This window comes from Zalophus californianus, chromosome 3 (genome assembly GCF_009762305.2).
Source record: "Zalophus californianus isolate mZalCal1 chromosome 3, mZalCal1.pri.v2, whole genome shotgun sequence".
Lineage (NCBI taxonomy): Eukaryota > Metazoa > Chordata > Mammalia > Carnivora > Otariidae > Zalophus > Zalophus californianus.
The window spans coordinates 62,115,158-62,133,903 of NC_045597.1; the positions used below are offsets into that span (position 1 = coordinate 62,115,158).

The 18,746-nt window shown below is 38.4% G+C and overlaps 1 protein-coding gene across 2 annotated transcripts in view; it reads left to right on the top strand.

The window, feature by feature from the left end:
* The window catches only part of MRPS31 (mitochondrial ribosomal protein S31), a 30,188-nt gene extending 17,789 nt beyond the window's left edge, over positions 1–12,399 (top strand). For both annotated transcript variants that reach the window (XM_027591169.2, XM_027591170.2), the window contains 2 exons: positions 2,054–2,197; positions 12,099–12,399. In XM_027591169.2, the coding sequence (XP_027446970.2) occupies positions 2,054–2,197; positions 12,099–12,328 (374 nt within the window). In that variant the 3' untranslated portion in view covers positions 12,329–12,399. The remainder of the gene's footprint in view (positions 1–2,053; positions 2,198–12,098) is intronic.
* Positions 12,400–18,746: the final 6,347 nt, after the last annotated feature.

Here is an 18,746-nt window from a genome sequence, read left to right on the forward strand (position 1 = left end):
CTACCGTCTTCCTGAATCCAGAGCTATCAGTTGGCTACTGATTTGGGTTAGAACATTAACATCACACTCCATTTGAAACTGTGCTATTACAAAAGATTCTGCCCTAAGGCAGCTTGCTATCTAGGAGAGGAGATAGCATTTGTAGAAGTAACTTAATGAAGTGATTTTGTGTTTGTTTAGGAGCTAGGAAGAAGAGCATTCAGGAAATACATTTAGCAGACTTGTAGGGTTTTTTTAATTTTTTTTTTTAACACACCGTCCTTGTTCCCTGTACTTACCCCTTTCATCTTTGGGTAAGAGGTCAGATCTTTCATATTCACCATTTTAAATCTAATTAAAAGAGATACGAGCATGTCCTCTTGCTTGACATTAAGTATCGTTTACTGATAACTTAAACGAGGAAACTCAATACGAATGGTCTTCAGCTTACAAGTGACTTTAATTTCCAAAGATTGTAAGTTAGCTTTTTAGACTTGATAAAAATAAATTTATAATTGATATTTAAGTTCCGAAGCCAGCCTCCAGTGGCTCATTTAATCTATCAGTTACTTATATAAATATCTGATTTTCCCACACTATTCAGTAAACTCCTAGATACTAGGGCCTGGGTTTCCCTGATTTTTGTATACCCAGCAGCACCTAGCCAGTGGCTGACAGATCATAGGAATTAGTTATCTTAAATCATAAATGCTTTTTTTGAACAAATTGAACTATGAAATATCTGTCCATAGAGGAAAGGAGTTAATTCAATCAGTGTTTGTTCATTTAAACTAAAGGGGAAGCTAAGAGAACAGCTCGCCTTCTCTTACTTAAAAACTGCTCTCTGTCCTACATAATGGACAGGAAATACAAGGGGCACCTGGCTGGCTCAGTCCTCAGAGCATGTAACTTTGGATCTCGGGGTCATTGGGTTCAAGCCCCACGTTGGTTGTCAAGATTACCTTAAAAAAAAAAAAAGGAATTACAAAATGTGCGCGCGCGCACACACACAGATGAAAAAAAGCAAACTAAAACGTGCAGTCATGGGGAATGGGTCACCTCTCCCCTGTTGATGTGGCAGCTGTTAAACTTGCCTCAAAAAGGGCATTTATTGTCAGGGCAGCTGCCATTGTCCACCTACTGAACAGCCAGCGGAGGCACTTGGATTCTTGAAGGAGCCAGCTTGCTCTTTTAAATCAGAAACCCTCTTCCTTAAAACTGGAATTAGCTGGCAATGAAGCACTGAAGTTTTATAAAAAATATAAAGTGATTATACTCTAATAAGGAAAATAATACACAGATTTATAAAAATTTACCCAGCATCTGGGTGGCTCAGTTGGTTAAGTGTCTGACTCTTGATTTTGGCTCAGGTCATGTTCTCAGGGTCATGAGATCCAGCCCTGTGTTGGCGGGCTCTGTGCTGGGGGTTGGGGGGGAGTCTGCTTAAGATTCTCTCCCTCCCCCCTTTCTTTGCTTGTGCGCGCTCTCTCTCTCTCAAATAAATAAATCTTTAAAAAAAATATTCACGGGGTACCTGGGTGGCTTAGTCGGTTGAACGTCTGCCTTCCGCTCGGGTTGTGGTCTTGGAGTCCTGGGATCGAGCCCCACAATGGGCTCCCTGCTCAGTGGGGAGTCTGCTTCTCCCTCTGCCCCTCCCCCCACTTGTGTGCATGCTCGTTCTCTCTCTCTCTCCCCCCTCCCCCTTCATGCTCTCTCTCGTGTTCTCTCTCAAATAAATAAAATCTTAAAGAAAACAATAAAATAAATATTCACATTCATGAAAACGTTTTTAAACAAAACACACATTCCTTTTTGCTTTCCAGTAGAGGGGGCAGTGAGACTTGTTGCTTGCCTAGCTGTGTAGTAAAACAAAAGCCAAGGCGGGCAGTAATTGTGGTGGGCTTTTTATGTCGCCTTCCTTTAGTTTTAGCTCCCAGACAGTGACCTTTCATTATATACTGTTTATTTATAAGCCTCAGGGCCGGAAATGTATTAACAATTTGGAGTTGATAAAATTTTTAAAAATAAAGATACATACATTGACTTGTGATTACTTGAAATGTTTTTATCATAGAGACAGCACCTTCACTTTGGGAAGTGGAATTTGCTAAGCAGTTAGCCACAGTAAATGAGCAGTCCCTTCAGAATGGCTTTGCAGAGATGATCCAGTGGACGAGTGAGGGCAAACTGTGGGAGTTTCCAATTAACAATGAAGCAGGTAAGTCTTAATTTCAGAGGTTTATAAAAGTCAGTGTGGAGATCAAATCTGGCGGGTGTTCATAGAGTCTAGATATTTACATGAATTTCAAAACTTGGTATAAATATCTTGGTGGTGTCTGAAGAGAAATTTGACGGTGTTTTTTTTTTTTTTTAAAGTTAGGATTTCATTTAATTCTGGGTTTTTGATAAGGAAAGTGAAGTAAAATTAGGGGCGCCTGGGGGCTCTGTTGGTTAAGTGTCCAACTCTTTTTTTTTTTTTTTTTTAAGATTTTACTTATTTATTTAAGAGAGAACATGAGTGTGAGGGGAGGGGCAGAGGGAGAGGGAGAAGCAGATTCCCTGCTGAACAGGGAGCCTGCCATGGGGCTCGATTCCAGGACCCTGAGATCATGACCTGAGCCAAAGGCAGACACTTAACCAACTGAGCCACGTAGGCAACCCTAAGTGTCCAACTCGATCTCAGCTCAGGTCTTGACCTCATGGTCATGAGTTCAGGCCCGTGTTGGGCTCTGTGCTGGGCATGGAGTCTACTTAAAAATAATAAAAATTTTAAAAGGAAGTAAAGTTATATGGCAGAAATGCATCATGAATTTCTATGTGACATGAAAGTGTTGACTGCAAATGAGAGTTTACTAATTGCTAAGCAGATTAGCTGGAAAATCTTCTTATATATTAAATCCTGGGTATGAGATTATATTTCAGTTTTGGAGAACATTACAACTCTGAAAGTTTTATGCCGGTTATCTTTTACTCATAAAACTATTGCATTAATGAGATGAAAGGTTCTTGGAGTTGAAAGCTATTCAAAGCAAAAATGTTAGAAGCCCTTCAAAATTTTTTGGACCTCCGGCTGCATACCTAGGTTCTTCGAACTATTAGATGCTATTATCTACTTTCCTGAAGATTATTCTGGAGATGTTACTTCTTCCTCACTCAAGAGGAAAACAGTATTACTATGCTATTTATTTTTATGCTTTTTTAAATGTTATCATTAGCTAAACATTTTAGGTGTATTTTCAGTTAGATTCACTTACTTTTATGGTACAGTTAGCTAGGAATTGTAAACACCTCAGTAAGTCTTAGGAAAATGTAGTCCACATTTTAACCTTTGTAGTATTATGATGTCACTGTAACATTTTATTTTTTTATAATCTTTCATTTGTTTGGATTAATACGTGGAATGGAAGCTTAAATATCAGAAATATTTTGTCTTATATCTTCATATAGTATTACTTTGTATAGGAAAACTTTGGAGACTGATAATTCCTTTAATAAAATCTGAATATTTTGTGTTTTTGTACAGTATATGCAGTAATAAAGGATGCTGTGTTGTTTTATCTGTTACATAACATGTATATTTCTCAAAGTATTATGCTTTCCATACTCTAGTAGGTATCAGAGAAAGGTGGAAAAAAAGCCCAAGGATTTTTCAGTTGTGCAAACCAGAGTACAGATCCAGTTCTCTTGGTGATTAGCCATTTGCCTTTGAGGAAACTAACCTCTAGAAGTTAAAAAACCAGATGAGTTTCCTCATCTATAAAATTAAAGATACCTCATTGGAAGAATGTAAGAACTAAGACAAAGTTATTTGAGTTGCTCAGCACAGTTCTTGGCATATAATACATGTAAATAAATGCTGTTTCATTTCCCTTTATATGAAGACAGAATTTTAAAAGGAGAAAAAGTTAACAGAATACAGTGTAATACAGAATATTAAGGGAAGATTTCCTTATTTGATGAAACTTGAGTGTTCTAAGTCCTCATAATTAAAAACATGGTTCTAAAACCCAATATTGAGGTAGAATAACATGTGACTTTGTTGTGTTTTTTTTTTAAGATTATTTATTTGAGAGAGAGAGCATGATGAGTTGGGTGAGGGGCAGAGGGAGAAGCAGACTCCCTGCTGAGCAGGGAGCCCGATGCTGGGCTTGATCCCAGAACTCCGGGATTATGACCTGAGCTGAAGGCAGATGCTTAACCAACTGAACTACCCAGGTGCCCCAACATGTGACTTTATTTAGGAGAAACAGTGGCTAGGGGTTCAAGTTTTGAATGAGTTGTATGCTTAATCTCACTAAGCCTCACTTCCCCTGTCTACGAAATGATGGGGATGAATATAGGATTTATTTTATGGGATTCTTCTGAAAAACAAGTGAGGTTATACAAGTAAAGCATCATCAACCGTCATCATCCCTGTTCCTACAACAACAATATTATGAGAGGGTTTTACTATGCTGCAAGGATCTTAAATCTTAAACTATTAGTGAAGATATGTATTTTCTAGGAACCACCAAATAGGGTAACCAAAAAGTAAGGGTTAGTGTACATTGTCGTCAACAATAAAACAGTTCATCAAAATCTTGAATGTCCAAACTCCAAAGAAATTTATCTTAAATTTGACCTGGGTTTTGAGAAAGTTTAATTTTTACAAAAGGGAAAAAAAACAATGTCTTTTGGTCAGGTTAGGGAGATAAATGTGACAAGTTTCCATATACACTGTACATATTATTGATGCTTCGGGGTGGGAAAGGGAGGTATCTCATTTCCAGCTCCTTGAGGCAATTGTTATCTGAATGAAAAACAGGAAAGGAACTGTGGAAACTTTCTCACTTTGATCACTCTCCTCAATATACACTTAGGAACTTCAGAATACTTTAAGAGACTAGCATTAGAATTTGGAACCTTAACAGTTCAATAATATTCTTCTATATTTCTTATTTTTAAATTTTAAGATTAATAAAATGTCATGCTCTCTCTAATAGTTAGCTTCATGAAGATTTACTTTGATGCTTTTGGGGAAAGGTGTTTTATTTTTAGGGGTGAGCCATGCCAGTGTCTGAACGTAATACTGAAAATGACAAAATGACGTGTCCTCTGTTGACAACTTTACTTTCCAGTGTTATGTTTTTCATTTATATAAAAAATTACAGTTTGTTGTTTTAACACATAAAACATGTAAATTATTTTCCAATTTGAGGTAGCTTTTTTCCAGTTTTTTTTTTTTTTTAAGAACTGGTTTGTCCCTTCTGTTTTGCTTTGCCGGCATAGAGATTTATAAGAGCAGTTAAGTGGCATTATTCCCACTTAGATTTTACAGTAGTTATTATATATTGGATTGATAAAACATTTTTATTTTAGCTTTGACTTTAAATTTAATCATGTTTTTACCACTACCCAGTTAACAGAGTCTTGGCTCTTGAATATTCTTTAGCCATATATATGCCACCAAAAAAGTGTAAGTGCAATAAGTTTTGAAATGTATCAGTTTTTGATGCATAACATGCTACCCCCAAAACTTAGTAAGACAACAACTAAGTTATAACTGCTCCTGAATTTATGGGTTTTCTGGTTAGTTTTGGCAGCTTAGCTGAGGGTGGTTCCCTCTAGAGTGGCTTGTCTCACATGTCTGGTTGTGGGTGCTGACTCTTGTCAGGGGAGATGGAGGTAACTGGGTTATATATCACTCATCATCTCACAAACTAGCTTGGGCTTCCTCACATGACTGTAGTAGAGTTCCTAATGGCAAGGAAGAGCAAGGATTGATGTGTAAGTACTTTTCAAGCCTTTGTTTGCACTGTTCTGAGTAATATCCCATTGACCAAAGCAGGTCACTTGACCAACCCTGAATTTGAGGGTTTGAGAAACAGACTCCATTTATGGGAAGAATGACAAAATCACATTGTGAAGGGGCATGTCTAGAAGCATAGGAGTGATATGATACGTGGCCATTTGTCCACCACCTTGATTTTATTTACTTTAGTTTTAATAAAAATAATGTATAGATCTTTAAATGTCCAATTTAAAAAAAATCTCTTTCAGTAAACTAACTCCAAGTGTGAGTAGAAAGCATTTAAGCCTTTTATTTTGAGATAATTGTAGATTCACTCGCCTTTGAAGAGGGAATGAATACCCTGGATAGCTTCTACCCATTTTCTCCCGCTTCTACCCATTTTCTCTCAATAGTTGCTTCCTCCAAAACCATAGTACAATATTACAACCAGGCAATTGGCATTGATACAATTCTTCAAACATGTTCAGATGTCACCAACTTTACAAGTACTCCTTTATACATACGTATTTAGTTCTGTGCAATTTTATCACATGTGTAGACTCACATGACCACCACCACAGCCAAGATACAGAGTTCCATCACCTCAAAGAGTCCCCTTAGAGCCCTTTTATGACCACATCTGCTTGCCTTCCACTGCTTCCCCTTCTTAGTCCTGAATCCCTGGCAATCACTAAATTCAGTCACCATTTCTATAATTTTTTCATTTCAAGAAATATATACAAATAGAATCATACAGTGTGTAAGCTTTGGGAATTAACTTTTTTTTCACTCAGCCTGATTAATTAGCTGGAGATTTATCCATGTTGTTGCATGTATCAGTATGTTTGTGGTTTGTTTTGTGTTGTTTTATTTTTAAAATGAGCCAGCCAGGTGCCCTGCATATTTAGTTTTAGTGGTTTTTTTTAAGATTTTATTTATTTATTCATTTGAGAGAGAGAGAAAGAGAGCGCATGTATGAGCAGGGGGAGGGGCAGAGGGAGAGAGAAAGGGAGAAGCAGACTCCCCACGGAACGGGGTGGTGGGGGGAGCCTGTTGGGTTTTATCCCTGGACTCTGAGATGATGACATGAGCTGAAGTCGGACATTTAACCAGCTGAGCCACCCAGGCATCCCCTGCATGTTTAGTTTCTTAAAGAAACTTCCAAACTGTTTTCTAGAGTGGCTGTGCCATTTTGTATTCCCACCAGCAATGTGTGAATCATCTAGCTTCTCATTGTCACCAGCATTTGATGTTGTCACTATTTTTCTTTTAGATGTGTTTACATTCTGATAGATGTGTATTGATAGCTCATTGTGGTTTTAATCTGCATTTCCCTAATGGCTAGAGAGGTTGACCTTGTTTTTCTTGTGTGTGTTTGCCATCTGTATATCTTCAATGAAATGTCTGTTCTTGTTTTTTTTTTTTTGCCTATTCTCTTTTTTTTTTTAATATGTTCAGTTAGCCACTGTATAGTACATCATTAAGTTTTTGATGTAGTGTTCAACGATTCATTCGTTAGGTATAATACCCAGTGCTCATCACAACATGTGCCCTCCTTAATACCAGTCACCCTGTTACCCCCTCCCCTCTGAAATCCTCAGTTTGTTTTCCAGGGTCCGTAGCGTCTCATAGTTCGTCTCCCTCTCTGATTTCTCCCCCTTCAGGTTTCCCTCCCTTCCCTATGATCCTCCGCACTATTTTTTCCCATTCTCTAATTGGATTGTATGGTTTCTTACTGTAGAGCTTTGAGAGTTTTTTTTAATATATTCCGGACACTAGACCTTTATTGAATATTTGGTTTGCATTGGGGTGTCTGAGCGGCTCAGTTGGTTAAGTATCCGACGCTTGGTTGCGGCTCAGGTCTTGATCTTGGTTGTGAGATGGAGCCCCAAGTTGGGCTCTGTGCTGGGCATGGAGCCTGCTTAAGATTCTCTCTCTCTCTCCCTCTCCCTGTGCTCCTCCCTGGCTCTCTTTCTCTAAAAAAAAAAAGAAAAGGAAAAAAAAATTTAGTTTGCAGATATTTTCTCCCAGTCTGTAGTTTCTTTTCATCCTCTTAATAGAGTCTTTCACAGAGCAAAAGTTTTTAATTTTGGTGGGGTCCAGTTTTTCCTTTTATGGATGGTACTTTTAGTGTCAAGTTCTTTGCCAGCTTTGAACTAGAATATTTTCCTGTTTTTTTTCTTTTGCTTTTTTTTTCTTTTTTAAGATTTTATTTTTAAGCATTCTTTACACCCAGCATGGGCTTGAACTCACAACCCCAAGATCAGGAGTCCCATGCTCTACTGACTGAGCCAGCCAAGTGCCACTCCGCTGTGTTTTTTTCTATAAGATCTATAGTTTTACATTTATTTTTTTTAATCTTTAATTTTTTTTTTAAGATTTTATTTATTTGACAGAGAGAGACACAGCGAGAGAGGGAACACAAGCAGGGGGAGTGAGAAAGGGAGAAGCAGGCTTCCTGCTGAGCAGGGAGCCCAGTGCGGGGCTCAGTCCCAGGACCCTGGGATCATGACCTGAACCGAAAGCAGACGTTTAACTGACTGAGCCACCCAGGCGCCCCTATAGTTTTACATTTAAATTAATGATCCATTTGGGGTTAATTTATTTGAGGTATGAGGTTTAGGTTGAAGTTCTTTCTGTGTATGTGTCAATAGATACCCACTTGCTCTGGCATGATTTGTCAGAGACTATCCTTTCTTCATTGAATTGTCTTTGCACCTTTGTTCAAAATTTGGGCACATTTGGGGCGCCTGGGTAGCTCAGTCGGTTGAGTGTCTGCCTTTGGCTCATGATCCCGGGGTCCTGGGATTGAGCCCCGCATTGGGCTCCCTGCTCAGTGGGGAGCCTGCCTTTCCCTCTGCCGCTCCGCCTGCTTGTGTTCCTTCTCTGTCTCTCTCTCTGTGTCAAAGAAAAAATATTTTTAAAAAATTGGGCACATTTGTGTGGGTCTGTATTACTCTGCTAGGGCTGCCATCACAAAATACCACAGACTGGGTGGCTTAAACAGATTAATTTTCTGACAGTTCTGGAGGCTTGAAGTCCAAGATCAAGGTGCCAGCAGGTTTTATTTTTCCTGAGGCCTCTCTTCGTGGTTTGCGGATGTTTGCCTTCTTGTTGTGTCTTCATGTGATCTTTTCTCTGGGTGCTCCTTGTGTTTCTTCCTCTTCTTATAAGGACACCAGTCCATCAGGACTCCACTGTTGCAACTTCATTTAACCTTAATTACCTCCTTAAAGGTTCTGTCTCTAAATATAGTCACATTGGGGTTAGGACTTCAACCTATCGATTTTGAGGGGGTCCCTAACAGGGTCTATTTCTGGGCCCTCCCTTTTGTCCCATCTATCTGGGTGTCTGTCCCTCTGCCAATACCACACTTTTGATGAGTGTAGCTATTTCAGTAAATCTTAGCATTATTGCTCCCATTTTGTTTTTCTCTTCCAAGATTGTTATATTCTACAAATTGTGCCTTTCCATGTAAATTTTAGCATAAACTTGTTGGTGGCAAAACTTTACTGAGATTTTGATAGGAAGTACATTAAACATATAGATCAGTTTGGAGAGAATATCTTAGTGTGTTGAGTTTTCCAGTTTAAATGTAATTAGAAATATGACTGATTTTTTTGTGTTGATCTTGTATCATGTAACCTTACTGAACTGACTAGTTGGCTCTAGGAGGGGTGTTTTTTGTAGAGTCTTTGGGATTTTCTATGTAGACAAACATGTCATCTACAAATAGGGATAGTTCTGTTTCTTCCTTTGCCATCTGTATGCCTTTTCTTCCTCCCTCATTGCAGTGGCTAAAATTTTTAGTACTGTGTTGAGTAAAAGTGGTAAGTAGGAGCTGACATTGTTGTCGTGTTCAGGAACTTAGGGAAAAAGCCTTCAGTCTTTCACCATGAAGTATGATACTGGCTATAGATTTTTTTAGATGCTCTTTATGAGGTTGAAGTAGTTTTTCTTTTTTTCTAACTTGGTGAGAATTTTTATCAAAAATGGGTGTTGTGGGGTGCCTGGGTGACTCAGTCAGTTAAGTGTCTGCCTTTGGCTCAGGTCATGATCCCAGGGTCCTATGACTGGACCCCGAGTCAGGCTCCCTGCTCGTCTGGGAGTCCTTCTCTGCCCCTCTCCCTTCTTGTGCTCTCTCTCTCTCAAATAAATCAATAAAATCTTTAAAAAAAAAAATGGGTGTTGTATCACAGGACTTTTCTTCTTCAACCTGTTGATATGGCGGATTACATTGATTTTCAAATGTTGCACCATCCCTGCACACCTGGTCTAAGTCCCACTTGATCTTGATATATAAATCTTTTTATACATTGTTGGGTTTGTTTGCTAATTTTGTTTAAAGTTTTCGCCTCTAAGTTCATGAGAGATCATGGGTCGTGGTTCTCTCTCAATTTATTTGTTTTGAGGTTTTTTGTCTCTGCCTGATTTGGTAACAAGGTAATACTGGCCTTATAAAATGAGTGAGGAGTATTCTTTCTTCCAGTTTCCAGAAGAGATTGTGTAAAGCTGGTGTTTGTTTTCTTTCAGTGTTATATAAAATTCTCAAGTGAAGCCATCTGGGCTGAGGGATTTCTATTTTGAGACCTTTTAAACTACAAAATCCTTTTCTTTAATAGTTACGAGACAATTCAAGTTATCTATTTTATTTTAATTTGAATTTTGGTCCTTTAGTGGATTTTCTTTAAGTTGTCCTTTTTTTCCCCCTTTTTTAAGTTGTTGAGTATTTTAGTGTATAGTTGTTTGCGGTATTCCCTTATGATGCCTCTGATGGTTTGAGGATTCATAGCGATAACCCCCTTTTCATTCCTGTTTCATTCCTGTCCTTTTTTCTTTATCAGACTTAATAGAGATTTATTGATTTCACTGATTTTTTTTTTTAAAGAACTGGTATTGGTTTCATTGATTTTTCTCTATTTTTCTATTTTCAATTTTACTGACTTTGGATGTTATCTTTATTATTTCCTTACTTTGCTTGCTTTAGGATTATTTTGCTCTTTTGCTAGGTTCTTGAGCTGGGAACTTAGATTATTGATTTGAGACTTTTCCTCTTACATATTCATTTAGTACTGTATGTATCCCTCTTAGCACTGCTTTAGCCATGAATTTTGATTTGTTGTGTTTTCATTTTCATGGCAATTCTGAGTGTTTTTTAAGTATATTGTTTAATTTTTAACTGTTTCCTATTGTCTTTCTGTTACCGATTTCTAGTTTGATTCCAATGTGATCTGAGAATGTACTATGTGTTACTCCAGTTATTTTAAATGTATTGCAGTTTGTGACCCAGGATGTGGTCCAGCTAGGTGAATGTTCCATGAATGCTTGAAAAGAATTTGTATTCTGAAATAGTTTGGTGGAGTGTTCTCTAGACGTTAGTTTGATAACGTTTGTTGATGTTGTTCAGTTCTTCTTTATCTTGGCTAATTTTCTACCTGGTAGTTCTTGAAATTGCTGACAATGGACTGTTGAAATCCCCACTATAATTATGGGTTTTTCTATTTCTCTTTTATTTCTATCATTTTTTTCTTCATGTATTTAGAAACTCTATTGTTCGTTGCATACGTAATTCACATCACTATGTCTTCTTGGTGGATTGACCCTTTTATTATGTAATGTTTTTCTTTCTCCCTAGTAATTTTTTTTGCTCTGAAGTCTGTCATATAACCACTCATGCTTTCTTTTTTTTTAATTAATGTTAACAAGATATATTTTTCTCCATCCTTTTATTTTCAACCTTCCTATGTTGTATTTGAACTGAGTTTCATATAGAAAGCATATAGTTGGATGCGTGTTTTTATATTCACTCTGCAGTCTCTGTCTTTTGATTGGTATATTTAGACCATTTACATTTGAAGCAATTACTGATTTATTAGGACTTAAAGCACCTATTTTATTACTTGTTTTCTGTTCATTTTCTCCATTTCTCATTCCTTTTTTTCCCCCTTTGGCTTCCTGTGGGCTGCTTGAACATGTTTTAAGATTCTATTTTGTTTTATTTATATAATTTTTTTTAGTGTATTTTGTATAGTTTTCTTAGTGGTTGCTTTAGAATTGAAGTTTTCATTAGCAGTAACTGCTGCTACACTTTGAACATTTATAATGTGCTAAGTATTACAAGAATTTTATAAGTTTTGTGTCTTTGTAATCTTTACAGAAACCCCATGAAGCCTCATTTTATACCTGATGCTCAGGTTAATTAATTTGCCCAATCAGACAATTATTAAATTGGTGGGCAAACCTAGATCTAACTCCGAAGTTCATGGCTTTAACCGTAATACTCATTAATGTTAATTTTACAATAGAGGTTTTACATCAAAATTGTAATGTATTTTATCTCATTTCCTAGGTTTTGATGATGATGGTTCAGAATTTCATGAACATGTATTTCTGGATAAACACCTGAAAGATTTTCCAAAACAAGGACCCATTCGCCACTTCATGGAGCTGGTGACCTGTGGCCTTTCCAAAAACCCATACCTGAGTGTTAAACAGAAGATTGAACACATAGAGTGGTTTAGAAATTATTTTAATGAAAAACAAGACATTCTAAAAGAAAGTGGCATACAGTTCAATTGAAGACCATGAAAATTTTTATTTCAAGCTGTTGGTGATGGATATTATAACTAAATAAAATAATTTTACTAGAAGTTTTCTTATGCTGTGTTAATTATTACATCTGATTTGAATGGTATAAATGTTAAATTGCTTAAAAGTATATAATGGTAACTGAAGAATATTCTTGCATGGAGAAAAGTTGTCAACATTCACAGATTCAACTAGTAATTCTTAAGAAGAATATTTTAGAGTTAGTAATAAGTTTAAGACAACTTCCTCTAATCTTTCTTTTCAGTGACTATACTTCTTTGAAATATAATTATTAGCCACATATCTGATGACATCAGAGCGCTGTAACAGTTGATATGATTTATAGACAGGTTTGTATGTACTGACTATATTATACACATATATTTTTATATATTTGTATATATACATATTTATATATCTTTATATATTTCACCCTAAATTAACTACCCTTGTCTAAGTCTGGGTCACCAACGAGAAGTAACCTTGTAGAAATAAGTGGCTTAGGGCGCCTGGGTGGCTCAGTTTGTTAAGCATCTGCCTTTGGCTCAGGTCATGATCCCAGGGTCCTGGGATCGAACCCTGCATCAGGCTCTCTGCTCCACGGGAAGCCTGCTTCTCCCTCTCCGACTCCCCCTGCTTGTGTTCCCTCTCTCGCTGTGTCTCTCTGTCAAATAAATAAATAAAATCTTAAAAAAAAAAAAACGGCTTATTCTAACCCCTCTAGTCCTTTAGGTCTTCGTGCCAAAGTTAGAACTATTTATTTTCTATTATGGTGCTTAGCAATGTGACTCGAATTCATACAACTCAAAGGAATGAAGATTCTAAAAAACTCAAAAAACGAATTTAGTTTACAGTGGCCGTAGGCTAGTAGTGTTTTGGGCCCCTGGCATAAGCAAATGAAAATCATATGAAGGAACCTACCATCAACTCAGAATTCAAATTACAAAACACATGAGGAAATAGTGTGATTGGACAGGAGCAGACTCGTAAAGCCTTTAAATATTGGGCTTGGGGCATCTGGGTGGCTCAGTTAAGCATCTGAGTCTTGATTTTGGCACAGGTCATCATCTTGGGGTCGTGAGATCAAGCCCTGTGTCTGTCTCTGCCCTGAGTGTGGAGCCTGCTTGAGATTCCCTCTCTCTCTCTCTCTCAAATATTGGGCTTATCATATACTATGAACTATATGTAAGATAGAGTAAAATATACAGCAGGAGACAATAAAAGTGACTAGATTTTGGAAAAAAAATTTAGGGAGTGTAACAACAGATTAGACACGAAAGTAGAGCTAAAGAAATCCATATGGGGCACTTGGGTGGCTCAGTCAATTAAGCATCCAACTCTTGATCTAAGCTCAGGTCTTGATCTCAGGGTCGAGAGTGTTGAACCTACTTAAGAAAAAATGCCTGGTGAACCCTACTTAATCCATACATAGTGCAGAGAAGAAAACAGAAAAATATGAAAGAGAGGTAAAGATTGATACAAGAAGGTAGCATTTGTTAGGCACCTGGCTGGCTCAGTTGGTAGAGCATTGACTCTTCATCTCAGAGTCATGAGTTCAAGCCCCATGTTGGGCATGGAGAACCACTTAAAAGAAATTTTTTTTTTAAAGAAGAATATAACATTTGTGCAATCAGATTTCCAGAAGGAGAGAAAAGAAGAAATGGGTCAGAAGCTATCTGTGGATTCTTGATGGGTGAGGATTTTTTATGATTTATGAAAGACATCAAGTCACAGACAGTAATCTCTTGGCCATATATAGAAGCTGCATCCAACAACAAAATACATTCTTTACTAGTACACTGGGGCACCTAAACTTTTTTGAGTATTTAGTTCACTTATTTTGATCATAGTTACTGATATATTTGGATTTCTTTTTACTAGCTTTTTTTGTGTATCCTTTTGTATGCTTTGTTGCTTTCTTTTTGGTTACTTTTTCTCATGTCATACTAGTGGAAGAGGGGAATAAAACATAAAATAGCTTTAAAACGAGGATTTGGGGGTGCCAGGGTGGCTCAGTCGGTTAAGCATCTGCCTTTGGCTCAGGTCATGATCTCAGGGTCCTGGGATCGAGCCCCACATCTGACTTCTCGCTCAGCAGGGAGCCTGCTTCTCCCTCTCCCTCTGCCCCTCCCTGCCCCCACTCATGCTCTCTCTCTCGCTCGCTCTCTCTGTCTCTCAAATAAATAAAATCTTTAAAAAAAAATGAGGGTGGGACGCCTGGGTGGCTCAGTCTGTTAAGCGACTGCCTTCGGCTCTGGTCATGATCCCAGAGTCCTGGGATCGAGTCCCACATCAGGCCTCTGGCTCGGTGGGAAGCCTGCTTCTCCCTCTGACCCTCTCTCATGCTGTTTCTCTCTCTCTCTCTCTCAAATAAATAAATAAATAAAATCTTTAAAAAAAGAAAATTAAAAAAAATGAGGGTTAAATACATTTGTCAGATAAAAGTAATTGGCTAGCAGCTGACCATTACAATCCTAAAAATGTGCTTTAAGCGAAAAGGACAAATCACAAATTTAAGGTATGAAATATAAGAAGAAATAGTGAGCAAAGAAAGCGGTAAATATGTAAGTCAATTATAAATAATAAAATGTCTTATAGGAGTGATTAAAATATATGACAATAATAGGATATGTGAGGATGCATTTTTTGTTATTTTTTTTAAGATTTTGAGAAAGAGGGAGCATGAGTAGGGGGCAGGGGCAGAGGGAGAGGGAGAAGCAGACTCCCCGCTGAGCAGGGAGCCTGATGTAGGACTTGATCCCAGGACCCTGGGATCGTGATCTGAGCTGAGGGCAGATGCTCAACTGAGCCATCCAGGCACCCCGATTTTTATTTATTTTTAAAGATTTTATCTGAGAGAGAGAGATCACGAGCAGGGCGGGGGGAGAGAAGAGGGAGAAACAGACTCCCCGATGAGCAGAGAGCTGGACACGGGGCTCCATGCCAGGACCCTGGGATCATGACCTGAGCCGAAGGCAGATGCTTAACCGACTGAGCCACCCAGGGACCCAGGGTGAATTTTTTTTTTTTCAAACCAAGTCTTGTCTTTTTTTTTTTTAATATTTAATTTATTTATTTGAGAGAGAGAGAGAATGAGAGAGGGAGAGCATGAGATGGGGGAGGGTCAGAGGGAGAAGCAGACTCCCTGCTGAGCAGGGAGCCCGATGCAGGACTCGATCCAGGGACTCCAGGATCATGATGACCTGAGCCAAAGGCAGTCGCTTAACTGAGCCACCCAGGTGCCCCAAGGATGAATTTTTTAAAACGTCAAGTGATAATGCTGTTTGGCAGAGGCACAGCTAAAACAGGAATACCAGAAGTTTGGAAGTAAAGGGAAAAAATGGACAAGTGTTAATCCGGTTGTGGCTATATTCATATCAGAAAAAAATAGTCTGAAAGACATTATTAGAGATTTGTTTAAATGATAATTTAATAACTTAAAGAAATCAGATCTCTATTTTAAAAATCTTCCCAGAGGGGTGCCTGGGTGGCTCAGTCGTTAAGCATCTGCCTTCAGCTCAGGTCATGATCCCAGCGTCCTGGGATCGAGCGCCACATCGGCTCCCTGCTCAGCGAGAAGACTGCTTCTCCCTCTCCCACTCCCCCGGCTTGTGTTCCCTCCCTTGCTGTGTCTCTCTCTGTCAAATAAATAAATCTTTAAAAGAATAAAAAAATAAAAAATAAAAATCTTCCCAGAAAGGGGCACCTGACTGGCTCAATTGGTAGAGCGTGCAACTCTTGATCTCAGGGGTCGGGAGTTCCAGCGCAGAGGTAACTTTAAAAAAAAAAAAAAAAAAAAAACTCAGAAAGAAAGCAATAATTTCAGACTATTTGTCAGGTGAGTTCTAAGCATTCAGAAGGAAAGTAATTCTAATCTTATACAAATTATTCTAAAGCACAGAAAAAGAGCAAACAAACCCCAAATTAATTTCAAGAGACTAGAATTAACAAAGGTTAATCGTAATCATGAAGGGACATTTGAAAAATGCAAAACAACATAGCAAACTAAATCCAGCAACGAATAGGAAAGAAACCACAGTCAAACTGAGTTTATTCCTAGAATGCAAGGGAGGTTTAACAATGGAGAAAAGAGAATTAAAGAATGCAGCCGTGCCTGGGTAGCTCAGCTGGTTAAACTTCTGACTCTTGGTTTTGGCTCGGGTCACGATCTCAGGGTCGTGAAATCGAGCCCCACATGGGAGCCTTCTTAAGAGTCTCTCACCCTTTGCTCCTCCTACCACGCTTGTGCACGCATGCTCTCTCTCTCTCTCTCTCAAAAAAAGGGGGGGGCAGAAAAAAGTTTTGATAAAATTCAGCAGCCATTTATAATAATTTAAAAAAATCTCGGAAAACTTGGAGTAAAGCCCCCTTAACCTGATAAATGGCATTTACAAAAAACCTATAGCAAACGTCTTACTTTGGTGAATCATGGTGCCATTTCCTTTAAGATGGTAAGTAGACCACATTTCTTTTCAACATTATACTGGCGGGGGTTGGGGTGGAGACACGCCTGGGTTAAGCATCTGACTCTTGGTTCCAGCTCAGGTCATGATGTCAGGGTCATGAGTTGGGAGTCCCACTTGGGCTCCCTGCTCAGCACGAGTCTGCTTGGGAATCTCCCCCTCTCACTCTCCCTCCCCCCTGCTCCTCCCCTCGCTCACACACGCACGTGCATGCTCACTCTCTCGCTCGCTCTCAAAATCTTGAAAAAGGGGGGCACCTGGGTGGCTCAGTGGGTTAAGCGTCTGTCTTCAGCTCAGGTCATGATCTCAGGGTCCTGGGATTGAGCCCCGCATCAGGCTCCCAGCTCAGCGGGGATTCTGCTTCTCCCTCTCTCTGCTCATGCTCTCTCTGTCTCTCTCAAATAAACAAATAAAAATCTTAAAAAAAAAAAAAAAAAAACTATCCTGGGGGCCTAACCTATGTAGTGTAGCAAGAAAAAACATATATAAAAGCTATTAGGATTAGAAATTCATCCTAAAGTAATCCTCAGTGAATCACATCCTCTCCTTGAGTATGGACAGAACCTGAGATTTGCTTCTAGCAAATAGAATATGGCAAAGGTGATGGGGTAGTCACTCCCTCAATTGAGTTATGCTCTATAGCAAAAGTGATGAAATTAATCCCGCTTGTGATTACATTACATCATGTAAGACTCCTTGTTAGCCAACGGGGTGAGAATTCTACTGCCTTTGAGGAAGCTGCCATGTCTTGAAAAGGCCTATGAATGGGCCACATGGCAGGGAACTGCAGGGTCTCCAGGAGCTAAAAGCAACTCCTGTTTGACAGCCTGCAACAAAATGGAGATCTCAGTTCTACAGCCTCAAATAACTGAATTCTACCACCAACCTTGGAAGAGGACCCCAAGCTCTGGAAAGTCACATAGCCTAGCGGACTCCTTGATTGCAGCCTTATGAGACCTTGAAGAGGGGACCCAGTTAAGTGACCCACAGAAACTGCGAGATAATGTGCATGCTGTTTTAAGCCACTAAGTTTGAGGTTATTTGTTAGACATCAGTAGAAAACTGATACAGAAAGAGAGAAACAAAATTGTTGTTTTTAGAGTCTATGATTATGTAGAAAAAAAAAATCTATAAATTACAAGAATGGGAGAGAATTTAGCAAGTTTGCAACTGCATTTCTGTACACCAGTGACAGATAAAGGATGATTTATAAAATACTGTTCATAGTAGCATCAAAAATATAACCGAACAAAATCTTAATGGAAGATATTTAGGATATTTGTGAAGAAAACCTCTTAAAAGTTTAATGAAACATAGTAAGAAATAAAAAGTAATGAAAAAAGGGACACCTGGCTGGCTCAGTCAGTAGAGCATGAGATTCTTGATCTCAGGGTTGGGAGTTTGAGCCCCACATTGTGCATGGAACCTACTTAAGTTAAAATAATAATAATAATAATAAAAAGATTTAAGTAAGTAGATGGATAAAAAGTTCATGGTTAAGAAGACTCGATATTATAAAGATTTGATTCTTTCCAAATTTATCTATAGATTTAATGCAATTTCATTCAGAGTCCCAAGGTTTTTCATAGAGCTTCACAAATTTATGATAAAATTATTGGGGGAAGCAACAAGAAGAGCCAAAATGCTCTTGAAAAAGAACACAAGATGAGGTGAGGGAGTTGCCTCGATTTGAAAGCTAACGAGACTTATTATAAAGCTATAATTACTAGACAGCAGGCCATTGCTCACAGGGATAGCTAAATAAATTTGTGGAATAGAATAGAGAACACAGAAATAGAGCCAACAGTTTATGGAAACCAGATGCATGACAAAGTTGGCATTGCCAGTCAATGGGAAAAGAGATATTCCACGAATGGTGTCAGGACAATGGGTTATCCATATGAAGGAAAAGAGGGAATTCTTTACTTCATGCTATACAGAAAAAT